General features: G+C 35.3%; 2 protein-coding genes across 4 annotated transcripts; one reads left to right on the forward strand and one right to left on the reverse strand.

Annotated features, from left to right (window-relative positions):
- Window positions 298-2163, forward strand: LOC105159331. Its single transcript, XM_011076351.2, has one exon. It carries the CDS (start codon window positions 605-607, stop codon window positions 1850-1852), a length of 1248 nt encoding a protein of 415 aa, XP_011074653.1. The 5' UTR covers window positions 298-604; the 3' UTR covers window positions 1853-2163.
- On the reverse strand, window positions 2546-9901 carry LOC105159332 (auxin response factor 5). Of its 3 annotated transcripts, none has more exons than XM_011076354.2 (15): window positions 9768-9901; window positions 8756-9670; window positions 8434-8546; window positions 7353-7451; window positions 7165-7221; window positions 6882-7034; window positions 6669-6753; window positions 6329-6419; window positions 5799-5963; window positions 5511-5633; window positions 5303-5378; window positions 5030-5165; window positions 3458-4950; window positions 3076-3263; window positions 2546-2901 (listed from the first exon to the last, which is right to left on the reverse strand). In XM_011076354.2, the coding sequence occupies exons 2-15, from the start codon at window positions 8856-8858 to the stop codon at window positions 2745-2747; spliced, it is 3039 nt and encodes a 1012-aa protein (XP_011074656.1). In that variant the 5' UTR covers window positions 8859-9670; window positions 9768-9901; the 3' UTR covers window positions 2546-2744. The 3 variants fall into 3 exon arrangements, with proteins under 3 accessions (XP_011074656.1, XP_011074657.1, XP_011074654.1); XM_011076355.2 differs by having other exon boundaries at window positions 8756-9685; window positions 9768-9856; XM_011076352.2 differs by having other exon boundaries at window positions 8756-9865.

Below are 16003 nucleotides of genomic sequence, written 5' to 3' on the forward strand. Positions count from 1 at the left end.
TATGAGTTAAGAATTATTATAATTTGTTATTTACTATCTTCAATATATTAATATATTGATTGGATTGATGTATTATAAAAAAAATGCCAATTTGTGATAAATTTCTCCTAATTGAATTCCTTTCTGCTCTGTGTTTTCCTTACAGTAACTAGAGTAATACTAGAGTTTCACCCTTGGTTGTTTTCCGGGACTTTGACTTTGAAGTTTGAACTGATATTTACAGAGTGTATCAGGCGTCAACTTTAGATAAAGGTCATCAAGATTACTCACACCTTCTTCGGTAGTACAGATTTGAAGTAAAAATCGTTATAAGTATGACCAGGTCACGCTTTAATCTTGATCTCCGTTCACATGCACGGTTTACCTCCCACAGCAGCATTAAAAGACAGCCGACAAGCACCCTTAGACCAAGTTTACTGTCTTAATTTCTTCTTACTGCAGCAATTATTGTCCTAATCAAAGTTCTGTCTTTCTTTCTCTGCCACTAGCTAGCTCTCTCTCTCTCTCTTGTCACTGGCTCGCTCACTCACACGCACAGAGGCCCTCTTGGTTTTTGTCTCAAGATTGGGAGTGTCTAGATTAGTGAAAGCAAATTAAGAGAAAAATGGGGTCTGTTTCTCTGAAAATAGGAGAGGGAACAGCAAGATTCAAGAGGGTATCAGTGTGTTCCTCAGCAGTAAATTTGCTGATGCTTTTCTCAGTAATCACCACAAATTTATTTGCTTGGTATGCTTTCTCGTACCATCCCAAAACCCTTCATAATCATCACTATCCCGAGAACATATCTTTGATCTCCGAAAGAGTGAGCTTAATCCTTAGAGAGATTGAATCTTCGCAGAAAAAGCTAGCCCAGATGGAGAAACAGATCTTAGGCTATGAAAGCATCGATCTTTCGAGACCCAACATCGCAAATGAGCTTAAAGAGTTCTTAAACAGCCATCAGCTGCCTTTGGGGAAAGATTCAAGAACTGGGATCACTGAAATGGTGGCATCCGTGGGGCATTCTTGTGAGAAATCTGCGGATTTGCTGTCTCAGTATATGAGTTATAAAGTGAATGGACTTTGCCCTGATGATTGGAGTCTTGGCCAGAAGCTGATTCTTCAGGGATGTGAGCCCTTGCCTCGAAGGAGGTGCTTTGCCAAGACGATTCCTAAGATGGGTTTGCAGCCTTTTCCTGTTTCACTATGGAAGAATATTAGTGAGAAGATATATAGTTGGAGTGGTTTAGGATGTAAGAATCTTGCTTGTTTGAACAGTAAGAAACTGAATAGGGATTGTGCTGGTTGTTTTGATATTGTTCATGGATATGAGACTCAAAAGTATGTTAAGCCCCGAAGCAAGAATGATTTCCTTATTGATGATGTGTTAGCTATGGGGAGTGGTGGGACTAGAATTGGCTTTGATATTGGTGGGGGTTCGGGGACTTTCGCTGCTAGGATGGCTGAGAGGAATGTGACGGTAGTCACTGCCACTTTGAATCTTGATGCACCATTTAGTGAATTCATTGCTTCCAGGGGCCTTTTCCCTCTGTATTTGAGCTTGGATCAAAGGTTTCCATTTCATGACAATGTATTTGATTTGGTTCACGCTGCTAATGGATTGGATGTTGGGGGACGACCTGAGAAATTGGAGTTCTTAATGTTTGATATCGACCGTATACTGAGGGCTGGTGGATTGCTTTGGTTGGACAACTTCTATTGTTCAACCGATGACAAGAAAAGTGCTTTAACACGGTTGATTGAAAGGTTTGGATACAAGAAGCTGAAATGGGTGGTGGGAGAAAGAGTTAATGGTTCAGGAAAATCAGAAGTTTACCTGTCTGTTGTTCTACAGAAACCAGTAAGAGCATGATACAACCGATGTTCTCCAGGGAAGTTTAGGATTCAAGAGTAGAGCTGCAGTTGTAATTCTTGACTTATACATGATATAATTCATCGAGATGCATTAGTTTACACGCTCATGATTCCTTTGCAATGTCAAATAAGTGAATGCAATTGGATCTTTCGTAACACGGTCATCAATATTCTCTACCAGAAAGCTTCTAGATTTTCTGCAGTAAGGTCTGATACCATTTCCGTCTGTAATGTTTATATCACTAATTTGATAACAAACCAATATAGCTCAAGATCATTTTGCAGTTCAAATTATTTGGTTACATAATATTTGAGTTGTTGCATTTATCGTAACGTTTCTTATTTTGCGTTATGTAGCTGCCCTGTGATCAATTCATCTGATACCTCATGCACACCAAATTTTATAGTTTGTAGAAAGAATATAGCTAGAGGACCAGCACAAAGATATTTGGTCTTTTTGGAACTGGTCCGCATAGAATGCCTTTTGAATGCTGTTGCTGCAGTTGTTGCCCTCGACATAGTTTCTTGGGGATCAGAAAATTATTCAATCTCACATATACCAAAACTATGTTCTTTGTGGGATTCTGTATGTTCTGTTAAATAGTGCATCCTCACAAAGATTTGCGATAGAAGTCTTGTTCACTTGCACATTTATGCGATTCTTCATGTTAAAGAGGGACTAGACATCAGATGCTAAAAACGTGCTTTTATCTTAAGAGTTTTACATTACAAACATAGCAGCTTCGCGAACTGTATGCTAAAACAAAATCTCTAGTACTGGGGACTTTGGATTTGTGCTCTCTGTTGATATAGCTCCGTGGAATTTGATAAGAAGCATGACAGCAGATATCAGATACTCTGTTTTCACAATAAACGGGTTACTTTGTGCATCAGTTAGAGCCATCTTTAGCGCAACCAACTTCCAGAGTTGAGCCGTTAACACCTTGCATACCGACAGAGTTTAAGAGCTGCATTCCCTCTTCACCCATCTGCTTAACTTCAGAAGGTGATAAAATCCTGATGCATCTTACACAGCCCACAAATTCCCTACAAAGTTGTTTGTGTCAGATCTTTAAGAAAAGTTTCAGTTGAAAAACAGTGGTGTGATAAGCTAATGTCATAATATAGAAAAGAATCTTTTCTGATCATTTCCAGCCAGCTAAAGTTGATAGCCTTGATGAACTAAATCAACATTCAATTGAGTAAGATAATGGCACTTACTCCCAAGGATCATCCCCAACAAGAAGCACATCATTTTCAAAATCCACGTAGACGAGCTTCCATCCGGAACCTGAGTCGTTGAGCAAGCCCGTGAGACCAAACATGCATTCAATCTCAGAAAGGAGTTCTTTGTAATTTCTAAATCCTGAGACATCGATCGATCTTCCAACGGATCCAGCCTTTTGAATCTGTCAAGTCATATTCATCAGCAAGTTTCAAGAAGTAGAACAAGAGAATAAGATGCACAAGTGATTTAAAAAGTTAACGCAAGTGTGCATAAGTTGTCCTGAAAGAACTGTCTTTTCATTGTATAAGTTTTATCCATCCCTGAAAGAATTTGGAGGCAATATTTTTTGTAAATGTCTAAAAACAGTTACTTTACCTTGGTATAAGTTCGGAACCGTGGAGTTACTTGCTGAAATGAGCTCTGCTGCAAAAGATTGTTGTCATCATAATCGATGTTGCTTGAAGATGCTCCTCCTGAGTTGTCCGCATATTCTTGTAGGGAGAAATTCTGGGAATCTGCTAGGCTGGCTGATGTAATCTGGGATTGGACATCTTGGGTTGAGCAGAAGTTTCCAACAAAATAATCAGAAGGATTTGAGAAATCAACATTCTTTAGTGTACAAAAATCATCCAAAATCGTGCTCGAGACAGAGGGATCAATTACTGTGCTTCCACTGTTACTACCATCAAGATTCACACAGCTATATAAGTCACTCTGGTTATTTTCTTCATCTGATACATCTTTCAGACCACATGAACTATATTGAAGGTTAGACATGTCCTGATGAGGCAATAGGACAGGGAGATTAGTCTGGGAAACACACTTTGCATCGTTATAATGAGGATCCCACAACTCTTGCTCAACTGAAGGCAGCATAGGATAAACAATATCTGAAGAGGTAGACAACTGATCAGATTTCTGAAGCATGGATGGAGGTCTAGGATTTCTAAGAGATCCAGACGGTGGAGGGTATATCGACGAGTACGAATTAAACTCAACCTGGCTGGAATATTGAGGTAAGTCGTTGGCACTAGCAGATGTTACTTGGGATGGATCAATTTGTTGAGTCTGAAGAATATGCGGGTCCAATCGTGAATGTGAGATATATGGACTTGTATGTAGAGCTGGCATGCCATTATTCTGGTTTGTAACTGCAAAATCATTGATGACATTCTGTGGATTCACGGGCCTTACAGGCATACTTTTTTCGTTGAGCTGCATTTCCGATTCAAACTGACTTAACTGATCTGTAGCAAGTACAGGTTCTTGTTTTGACAATTCAGAACCAGCTTCCGCAGATGTCAGTTTCCCTGCTGGTAAAGCATGCGAGTCCAACCGTGATTGTGTGATACATGAACTTGTTTGCAATGACACTGTGCCATTATGCTGATTCGTGACTGCAAAATCATTGATGAGATTGTGTGGATTCAGAGGCTTCACAGGCATTCTTTCTTCATTGAGCTGGCTTTCTGACTGAAACTGGATCAACTGATCAGTAGTAAGTACAGGTTCTTGTTTTGACAAGTCAGAACCAGCTAAAATATGTGGGTTGGTGATAATTGGTTGGCCAGCAACACTTTGAAGATTACTTTCTCCCTGTGGATACACATCCTGCAAAATGAGCTCAGGTCTCTGCTTCATGGCCGGTTGCATCACAGATGTTGCTTCTCGTGGCACAACATCCTTAACTTCCTGCATAGAATACGCAATACTGCCAGGAGCTATCAGACCAGGAGGTTTTGTAAGCATCTTCATTAACTGCTCAGACCACAGGCTCGATATTGGGGGACACTGGAGATCCCCTAGTGAATTGTCTGGAACTCGGAGGAAAGGCCTATTTAACATTGTTTCCCATTCTGGTTGTGCACCTGATACAAGAAAACTACAATGTGTTGGTGAACATCAAAGACATGTTACAGAAGTCATTTTCTAGTGATAGTAAACAACCTACGAAGGCAGTGTGGAAAGGGCGCTTCAGGGTGGCAGCCAGAGATGGAAATATGAAGAGACTTTCAGGAGTTTCAATCTCCCATGGGCTAACTCTGTTCTGCTTATCAATACAGCCGGGCTCATCCCACTCTACCTGTCGTATCAAAAGAATATCAATCAAGGAGTTCGCCTGCAGCAAGAATTCTAGTACTTTGACGTTCTTACACAACGCTTTTGGCACATATCAAATTATGTTCACAATAAACAAGTCTTGAACATTAATGTAATCACCTGAAGACTACGCCACTTCGAGTTGGGCCATCTCAGCGGATCTACGTCGCTTATTCCTATAATAGTGCCCATATATCTGTATAAAGAACAAAAAAGACGTCAAAGAACATATACAGCAGAGCTAACGAGATTAGAAGTACACTAGTATCATGTGAAAAATGCCAAATCTCTCTCAAGCAATAAAAAAGGGTAGCCAATATAAAATTACCTGCGTTTGCTGGATTCTTCAGTTTCGAACATCATTCCGAACCTCATACCAATGGCGAGTTGCGTACCATACACAGCTTTTCTATATTTAGCCAATGGAATGACAAATTCTGAGGGGCATGCCCTAAAATAATCAAAATTACAGAACAATCAAGTCCAAATCGCTGATTTTTGTGTTTTTATGTTTTGATTTGCAAAATAAAAGTGCTCCGCAGTCAATAAGGACGAGAAAGAAATTTGATATTCTCTCCAAAGCAGTATGAATTCAGTCTGAATGTATCTCAGGTACCTTGGATTGTAGAAGATTGTAAATGGGCTTCTATTAGCAGCAGCATGAGCAGCAGCAGCAAGGATTCCTATGTGCATGCTATCAGCAGATAGAACAGAAGACGGCAAAGTCGTTTGCTGACGGTTAACACGCCTTACTCCCAGCATCAATTGCGACTTTTCATCCCTGTTTTTAATAGCAACTTTCTATAAGTTCAAGAATTCTCATCAAGAAAGATACACATAAACTAGTTATTTATGGACACAACCACAATCAGTTTGGAATAAAACATAAAATCTCACGGAGTTAGGAAAAGGTGGTGAAATGTGCCAAAAACTTGTGCTACTTGTAATGAATGCCTGAAGATATATCCATTGCAGGAGCACTTCCTATCCTTAAATATGCATGCATGAGAATCTACTGTTACTAATTCATACAAATTAAGATGAAGGAATAGAGGAGAATCTTCATACTAAAATATCATTCAGATTGACAACAGAAATATCAGCACAGACAGTTGCATGATAATCGAAGAAAACTTCAAAAACTACCTGATGAACAGAACTGCATCCCCTGCTCTAAGCCGCTTTGCACCAACAAACATACTCCAACCAGTTGTAAGAAGGTGCCGCTTTGGCTGCCCTAAATAAAGGAAATGGGCAGCAAAGTAAGATTTGAAGAAAGCATCTCCATAGACATCAAAGACGGATGGAAAATAAAACAATCAAAAGAACAATAGAAAATTCATGGCTGAAGTTGGGATGTAGTAGTGCTTCTTGGAGAAGTAAAGTTAAGAGGCCATGCCTTAAATAAAAATCCAAAGCCAAAAAGGGAAACTAACAGAAAATACTTAGGTAAATAAATAGCATAGAAATATCAGGGCCGCCTTACCCCGGTATATATGACGAAAAGCCCATGTATTATCATGCAAATCTCGAACAACTAGTTCTTGAGTTGGAGGCTGCGTTGAATAATCCTGAAATAGTTATAAGAAAAAGAATTAGATTGGTCCAAAGGAATATCATATGGCACCATGACATATCAACAACTAAATGAGACATGAATCAGAGATGAATAGACAGAGAAGGAAAACAAAAATCATACTAATTGTGGGAAGAGTTTTTCTGCAGCCCTCCGGGGAACTGAGAAACCACCATGCGTGCTTGTATCACTGGCAGTCAAAGTTTTGCAGAAGAATTCTGTTGGATGTTTACTATGCTTTAACCCAAAGTCGGGTATAGGAAAAATATCTTTTTCCTGAACCAAAAGTAAATTATAATATCACAACAATGAAGAGCATTCCATGGCAAATGTTGGTAAATTCTTTTTCACTCATATTCTTATCAGCAGGTAACTAATGGAACTAGTTTGAAGTGGCCAGACTTACAGAATTCACAGGCTGCAGGCTCATTTGAGCATAGATTTCATCTGTTTCTTTGTCAGCCTATTGACAAGAAGACCGTTAAAAAACTTAAAAGTTAAAAACTCCAGCATGACACAGTCTGCTTTAGCTTAAATCCACCGGATTTAGTTTAAAATTTGTTTCAAGGAAAACAAAAGGCTCTGAAGCCATACATGGAGTGTAACATTGTGAACTTGGCACAATAGCTGAGAGGGGAGATTTGGATAGTTGGGTACTTGTGTTGTTGCTGTTCTATTGGTGGAAACTGCAACCTGATGCAGAGAAATGAGAAGTGAATTAGCTCATGCAGCATCGCATCTGTGTAACATGGAAAGACAAATATTGCTCCATATCTCGAAAAAAATGACAGAGCACACATAAACCTTTTACAGTATGTTTTCATGAATGTTTTAAAACAGCATCTTCGGCAATCTTTGTTTTCTTTATGACTTGCAGATCACAAAAGCAGAAACATGTCAAGAGCATAAACAATGCATAGTTCTAGAATCTGGAAATAATCGTATGGGTTGTCCCCGGATCCTTTTGAACAAGAAAAGGTAATTTACAGACTTCAAATTTATAAGCACACTTGTGAAAGAGAATAACTCTCTTATTAGGCACAGTGCTAGGTTTCCAGGAATTGAAGTAAAAAACTGAAGAGCCTTCATCTTATGTTGAACTTGTGTATTATTTCTGGAAGAATCACTTCAAAAGGCCAAATTCAGCAGACTCCCAAACAATGGCTCAGGACTTGGTCTATTTGAAATGGAAGAATGTTGTTGACAACTATATCAATTATCAACTCTTACTGATACATCTTTGTAAATTACTCATATTTCAACCGAGTCTGAATGATGATCCCTTACAGCTCTGACTGTGAATTAGGTACACAAATGAAACACAGGGAATATTTGACAACAACAGTTGAGGACTCCAACCAACTGACATAATAAAGCTAGCTTAGGATGAAAAATTGCATAGATGACAGAAAAACCGGAGAAACAGAGAAGTTAACATAAATAATGCACTGAGTACAAAATTAGCTAAAATCATTTATCTCAAAACAAAAAGTCATAAATCTAAAACAGTCATCAACATCAATGATTGAGCAAGCAGAAAATATATGATCATGAGTAATCACTCTACTCATTCCTGAACTCGACTCACTTCACCGCGCCCCACTTTCTGTAAGATGGATATAACTACTATATGAGGACTAAAGAACTTCAATTACAGGTAAACAAAGAAACAAACCTGTTCACTGTGCCCTTGTGGAAAGTAGTACACAAGGCTTCCAACCTGAGGCAAGGTCACTAGTGGACCAGCACAGGCATGCCACAACTCGGAATTTATCTGTTTCTTTACCCCTATCACATACCAGGTCATGAATTAAATATTCAGTCCCCAGAAGGAAAAGTTATCAGAAGAAATTGCAAAATCATACAATTCTCCGAGTCTATTGCTTGTTTTTTGCCTCAAGTGTTCGTCAAAACACATATCCACATTGCTTTTTTTTCATCACTCCGACGCATACATAACATACATTATCATAAGGAAACAAAGAAACTCAACTAACCAGTATGATCCTGCATTTCTTTCAACAATTTCATCCCTTCAAGTATATTATGAGCCCCACTGATCAAACCGCCTGGTTTCAGCTTTTCTTCAACAGAACCCATGCATATACGTATCAATATGATGTCTTCTTTTCTCTACTTCAATACAACAATCACCCCACAAGACCCCATTTTTTGCATCAAGCAATGAAGCCAAGTATCAAGCTTCAGAAAGATTGAATCTTTCCACCCAAAAACAAGAACACACATATCTTCATGAAAATTCACATATTCCTCACCAGCAGTAAAAGAGGGACCTTAAAGAAACCACTGATCAGTATTTCCTTGGAGAGAGAGAAGAATAGAGCCAAGACAAACGTTCAGAGAATCTAGTAGTAGTGAGAGGAACCAATCAAAGAGAGCATGCTCTAAAAATCCAAAACCAAGGAACAAAACATACACTGCAAAAAGCAGCTGAAAAATCTAAGTGGGGCTTCCTCTTCTCCTCACCCTATCAACAACACAACCCATCAACAGCTAAAAGGGAAAAAAAGTAAAAGAAATCACACATACATACACACAACATAACATAGAGGGGTCAGTTTTGGGGCATCAAAGCACGCGGACCAAAGCATGAGTGGTTGGATTATCAAGTGTTTCTCCCCCCTTTTTCCCCCTCCTTTCTCTTGATATACTTCTCAAAAGAAATTGACCTTTCAATAGAAAAGAATGGCCTTTGAGATAACAAAAGCCTTCACCTTTGTCTTTCTCAATCAACACAACAACAAAAGCTTCGATCTTTTTTGCCCTTTTTCTTTTCTCTCTCTCTTCTACCTTTACATCATTCTTTCACTGTTCTTGAGTTTTTGCCATATCTCTGATTTCTTATTAGTGGGATTGCTTCAAAACTGGCACAGAGTGTGCATGCTCTTAACCTGCGCACAAACTTGCTGAAAATAGTTGATTCTGTTGTACCTTTAGGCTGAAAATTTTGTGAGCTCAAGAATTGAAAAAGAAAAAGAGAGAAATTACATAAGCAGAGCAATACTGTTCCCACACAAAATCGTTTTCAGACATCGCAAAGAGATGAGTCGGACAGAGTCACATAGACAACCTTTGCTTGCACACATAAACTACTCCAATAAGTAACAAGGAGTATAATAAGCATGTCTGTACAATTTTATATTAGTTGAATAAACTGAAATCATTTATATATATATGCCTTCACTTCTAAATAAATCCTCATAAAATGTGCTTAATGCGACATCATGTACAGTTAAAGTGGTTAGTAGTCCAATTGGTGTTTATTTCTTGGTACGAAATTAAGGCGGGCATCATAGTGAAATATTAATTCAGAAAACTGTGTTTAATTTTTGACGTGTTGGTATATCGAGTTGGGCAGTGTTCGAACAAGCATTTAATGACAGAAACATAATCTAGTAATTAGATTTTTAACTAAATTATCATAAAAATTTAATTTATCTTTCTTTTTGTATAAAGAAGAGGGGGGTTAATTGGCTCTTGAATTTGACCAAGAATTTTATTGAATTCAAATTTTCGGAATTTAGATTATAAAGTTTTGTTCAGCCCAATTTAGAGACTTCAAAGAATTTCACATTTTCTTGAATTGAGTAAGAGATGGAAAGGGGGAGGGGGGTGGTTGGATCAGAGTCAGATGAAGACAAGAGTGAGTGAGAGAGAGAGAGAGAGAGAGAGGCGTATTTTAGCACGTGGATTACGAGGTAGTAGGAGAAAAGGGTCTATTCCTCTTCTTATGTTTGGGCGAATCAAGAGTAGACCTTTTGTGTTACCAAAGGGACTTTGGCTTCGTAAATCAAAATGGGATTTTCCTCTCTCGTTTTTCTCGGGCTTTGTTGAAATTTTCTGTGAGCTTTCGCATCAGATTATAATTTTCTGACCGTTCGGCATGCGTACGGTGCACGACAAATTAGTGATACGGCGCACGTTAGACTAGCCTCGACTCGAAACGTCCCCTGCTGCCGTGTGCACTTTATTAAAATTAGTTTTAGACTTGTAATTATTTTCTTTTGCACTATACATTGAAAAAGGAAATACAGAAATTAATATCCCAATTTTAGCAATTTCTTCATGTTTGAGACATCTTTTTTTTGTTATTATATAAATATTTTAGTAAATTGAGTAACTCAACATTATGTCAAAATAAATAACACAATTAACTTACATAAAATGAGACAAATACTCACATTTTTAATTGAATTTAAATTCATAAGTTCAAACTTATTTATGAAATCATATTAACCATTTAAACTAAGATATTATTGGTTTGAGTAAAGAGTTCTAGCACCATAGAATTGGTCAAATTCAATTAATTTAATGACTCTAAATAGATATCAAAGTGATTAATTATAAATAAAAATAAAAATAAAAACACAAAGAAAAGTATTCCTGAAGATATAAAATTATTATTGTACTTATGAAACGATCCAACTTAGTCTTTTAAAATTAGTTTTATGAGTTTTGACATATATATATATATACAATAATAAATACCTTTTCGTTATTTAAAAATTATCAATATTTTTAATATTTGATAAAATTATGTAATTATTATATGGGAGTTTGGAATGCCAACTTTGTCATTACTATTTTATTTTCTATTAAAAAGGATGGGGTAGATAGAAAATTTTTAAAAATTCTAAGAAAAATGTCCATTTAGTTTATAACTTTTTTTTAGAAAAATAATAAAATTATAATTCATAGTCCACAGCGACATTTTGTCAGTTCACCCATGAAAAAATGGTGAAAGTCCGACAAAAACCAACAGATTGGACTAATTATTCGACATCCGTTTAAATCAGGAAGTTTATTGATAACTTTTCAGATAATAAAAAAATATTTGTAATTATAACAAACTTTAAAAAAAAAACACTCTGTATAGATTATTCAAGAAAAATAAGTAAAAGAATCTGATTTGACGTGTGATTTTATAGGAAGAATTAATTGGGTAAATACACTTAACTATGAACAATTTGGTGCAAGAATTGTAGTAGTGTAGAGTCATTAATGCACTTTAGTGTATGTGGCAAATTTAAAAGCGAAGATTAGTAAATTGTATTAAATTTCCAGTGTAATAATGTGCACTGATTTAAAAGCTAGAGGTACTAAATAATTATGTTATCTCAATTATAAGTGGTCATATAATTGTAAGCTGACAGTTTTGATAATTGTATAAGCAACCTCCTATCCTCATGGTTATACATTCAAACTTCAATCATTGATTTGCACCCTGCTACTCCCTTTTTACTCATTAACAACCACAATAATTATAAAGGATAATGTTATCTTTCTTTTTTAAAGTTTGATATAATTATATATTAATTTTACGTAGCTTAAAAAATTATATATAATATTATTAATATTTATTTTTGTTTAACAAATAGGTATATTTGTTAGTTATAATTCACTGAATTGCTAATATTAACAAAATAAAATTAAATGACAAATTCATATATACCCTCGATTAACTTATTACTGACTTATTGCAAGGCAAATAAATCTTATCCGACCAAACTGTCTTTATACATCTTCACACGCTAATGGATGTGAGGAGATATATCATCACTCTTATAAGCGTAATTTGATCAGAAAAGATTTATTTGATCTATAATAACTATAATATATCAATCGGAAGTAAATATGGAGTTTCATTCAATTTTGTTTTGTTAATATCTGTAAATCCGATAAATTTTGGCTAATGGGATATCTATTAATTTGTTATATGAAAATAAATATCATATATACAAGAAGAGTTTGTGTATAATTACATCAAACTCAAGTGGATGATGGTGTAATTATATCCCTAATTACAAACAAATTGATGTTGGTAGTGATTTGTGATCCAGGTTGTTTAAGTAAGGTCAGGTCGTGCACCGCTCCTGCAAAGATCAGGTCAAAAGAGATCCTAAACCACCTGAAAATAATGATTATGAGAACAAAGGAGATCGTTAGGTTTACTGGAAAGTCCTCAATTAAAACTCTACGATACTAAAATTAGTATAATGTGAGGTCGAAAACGATCTAAAAAGTTTTAATGTAGTCGAATAAGCAATAAATGCAACATACTATAAATGCTTTCAGACAGCAGTAGTATAGATCCAAATATCCGTAGACAATAGGTCCACGTGTCGATATATCATAGAAGACCTACTGAAAGATCTAACAGTTAATATTTCGGGTCTTAACTCCGGATCTACCTGACAAAAAGTGCTCGAATCCTATGTCATTTTTGTTATTTTTCTTTTTTGAGAGGTTATTTTTGGTCTAATTATTATATGGAGGAGTAAAGTAGAAAATTGTTCTCGACACGCGCTTGATGTGTTTCAAGTCTTTTTTGGAGGGAGCAAACTTTTATATATGAGGTGATATATGTCTTGTCTTGTCAAAAAATGAATAGAAATTTGAGTTTAAAATTAATATTTGTGGCACTTATAGGAAATTGAGAATATTTTGTATGTGATTGAGTTATTATTATTATTATTATTATTATTATGAAATTGAGTGTTTATACCTTTAAGAATATTTCAATATTACTGATGTCCCATCACAAAAATTCACCACAAATAAAAAGAATCAATCACAATAGTATTACTTAACTAAATTATAGTAAATCATGTTGTGACATAAATGACAACATACTATAGAATAAATTCTCAACTAACCATATGCATATGTACCTTTTCTTTAACTTTGTGCTTATAGAAAATATGTTACTATAATTATCATCCAAACTTAAGGTATGGAGAAATTCAAAGTTAGAGATGGAAGAGGTATAGCTATCAGCTATATTAATTGTAAATCATGTCATTGTCGTCTAAAGAATTATGAGTTGAAGTGGGAGTAAATAATTAGATTGTGATAGTGATGGAGATGCTACTCAAATATGACAAAATCTTAACTATGCAAGCAAACCCATTTCAACTCCTACTTTGGCCGTTAAGGGCAAAACTCAACAAACTTACCCAACTATTATTATATATCATTTATTATTTTATTTAATTATTAAAATTAATTTAATATTTTTTTTAATCAGACAAAACATATTTAATTATTAGAAAAGTAAATATATATTTATATTCATGTAATTTGAATTTAGAATTTTTTAATTGCGATATCTTAAACATTACCGATGAAACACCGCTGTGACCAATGGTAGGAATGTGGCATTCCTTGTTGATCAGACCCTGACAACAGCCCGAGCTGGTGGGCTCCATTAATTCCCCTCCGGTTTGCTTTCCTACCATACTCTTCTGCAGTTTTCGACCTTAAACCACAGTTAAACCTTTCCCAAAAACGCAATTACTCAGCGCCACAACGTACTACACCTTAAAGGCAATTCACTGCAGGCACCGCAGGAATCTATTTGTACCTGCAACCAGCTGTGGGGTCCATGTGCCATCGCGCGTGCGTTCATGGAGATCAGCGGCTTGATCTGACGGTGGGCAGCCGACTCTGCGATAGGGCCATCCTGGCGGCCCCGTTTCTCCTGCACAGTTGCCTAAGGGTGTTGGAACTAAGACTCGCCGTAACCCCAGCGGATTATTCCTCTCAATTCGCTCTTCTTCCGTTGCTAGTTTCCAACACCATTGACAAGATTCCACGTGTCAGACATGCAATGGCTGGTATCTCCAACGCTAGCTTCGGAGTTACCACGGTAATCCAAATCCTCAAGCGCCATACCTCGGATTCATCCAAGTTAACTAAGTTTGAAGTTGTAATAATTTTTGTAGCTCATTCATAAATTATTACATTTTATTAAATTTTGAAAAAAAAAATATATTAGGGATAATTAAACTCTGATCTCCTAAAATTTGACGAAATTATATATAAATTCATTCTAATTTAAAAATTACATTTAATACTCGTAAGATTTGCATCCATCCAATAAATAGGTCTAATTTCTTAGTCAAAATTCACTAAATTTATTAATATTAAAAAAATTGAATGAAAAATTATATTCACCATTGATTGACTTATTGTTGATAAGTTGTAGTTAAAATAATTTTATTTTATTAAATTACCCTTGTAACAGTGAAACTCCCCACACATACATTAACCTATGAAAATATATAAAGGTAATTTGATCCTAAAAAAATTTATTTGACATGTTATAAATTAATAATAAGTAAACTGGGGTTAAATATAAATTTTTATCTATTTTTTTTAATAACAACAACAAATTCAATGGATTTTAACTAATAGAGAGATTTGTTTGTTAGATGAAAGCAAACTTCAAATGTACTAAATGTAGTTTTTTAAATTGACTGGATTAAAAATATATTAATTACCCTAATATATTTTTAATCCAGTCAATTTGTTGCTTCGTCAAATAATTAGGGCCGGGTACTTCTTTTGGGTATTAGTTCATTTTACTAACAGCTATTACTTAATAAATATTTGATATTAGTAATAATATATATTAATTAATAAATAATTAAAATTTATAATGTAATAATAATTAATTTACTTTAAAAAAAACACGACACCAATAATAGGACATGAATGAAAGCAATATTGGGATGATTTAGTCAAAAATGAAGCAATGATGTGTATGGTTGAAAAACAATACTCCAACATGGACTATAATAGTTGTAAAAGGTGCAGTAATTATTGACATGGTGATTTATTAATAGCAAGATTAGGAAAAGATTTTCAATCAAAGAAACGTAGCATGCATGTTTTGACCCCCATTGACTATGACAATGGGACCAAAAGTCTTATCGTGTGGTATGATGGTGTGTTCACTTTAATTAATGCTTTGAGCGATGTGGATATGACCATCACTAACCCAATTTACTATTGCAATACGTTTTTTATTGAGATTATTAATGTATTTAATTAATAGATATGGTTGTAATGAGGATATTTTAATTCTGAGACTTTCATGTTATATAATTTTTACAGCAACATTCATTTAAGACCCTAATTAAATCACAAAAAATTTAGGTGTAATTACATCAAACTTCAGAAAATAAAATGTATTTATCCTAAATAAAAATTGACACTTCATAAAATTGTTTCAGCTCACCAGTTATTAACTCTTACGATTGGAATTATTTACCGGAATCCAATGATTAAGATTATGATTGTTATTATGCACATAATAATAATAACAGGAGTTTTTTTTTTTAAAAGAAAAAACAAAACAATGAGAGAGAGAGAGAGAGAGAGAGAGAGAGAGAGAGAGAGAGAGAGAGAGAGAGAGAGAGAGAGAGAGAGGACAAAGAGGG

Source organism: Sesamum indicum, linkage group LG3, assembly GCF_000512975.1.
Source record: "Sesamum indicum cultivar Zhongzhi No. 13 linkage group LG3, S_indicum_v1.0, whole genome shotgun sequence".
Taxonomy (NCBI): Eukaryota; Viridiplantae; Streptophyta; class Magnoliopsida; order Lamiales; family Pedaliaceae; genus Sesamum; species Sesamum indicum.

Coding starts and splice junctions, on each gene's coding strand:
- LOC105159331 (XM_011076351.2), top strand. CDS start 605: ATGGGGTCTGTTTCTCTGAAAATAGGAGAGGGAACAGCAAGATTCAAG.
- LOC105159332 (XM_011076354.2), bottom strand. CDS start 8,858: ATGGGTTCTGTTGAAGAAAAGCTGAAACCAGGCGGTTTGATCAGTGGG. Junction 6,420..6,668: donor TTTTCGTCATATATACCGGG/GTAAGGCGGCCC, acceptor TCCTTTATTTAG/GGCAGCCAAAGCGGCACCTT. Junction 5,166..5,302: donor CGAAGTGGCGTAGTCTTCAG/GTGATTACATTA, acceptor TTGATACGACAG/GTAGAGTGGGATGAGCCCGG.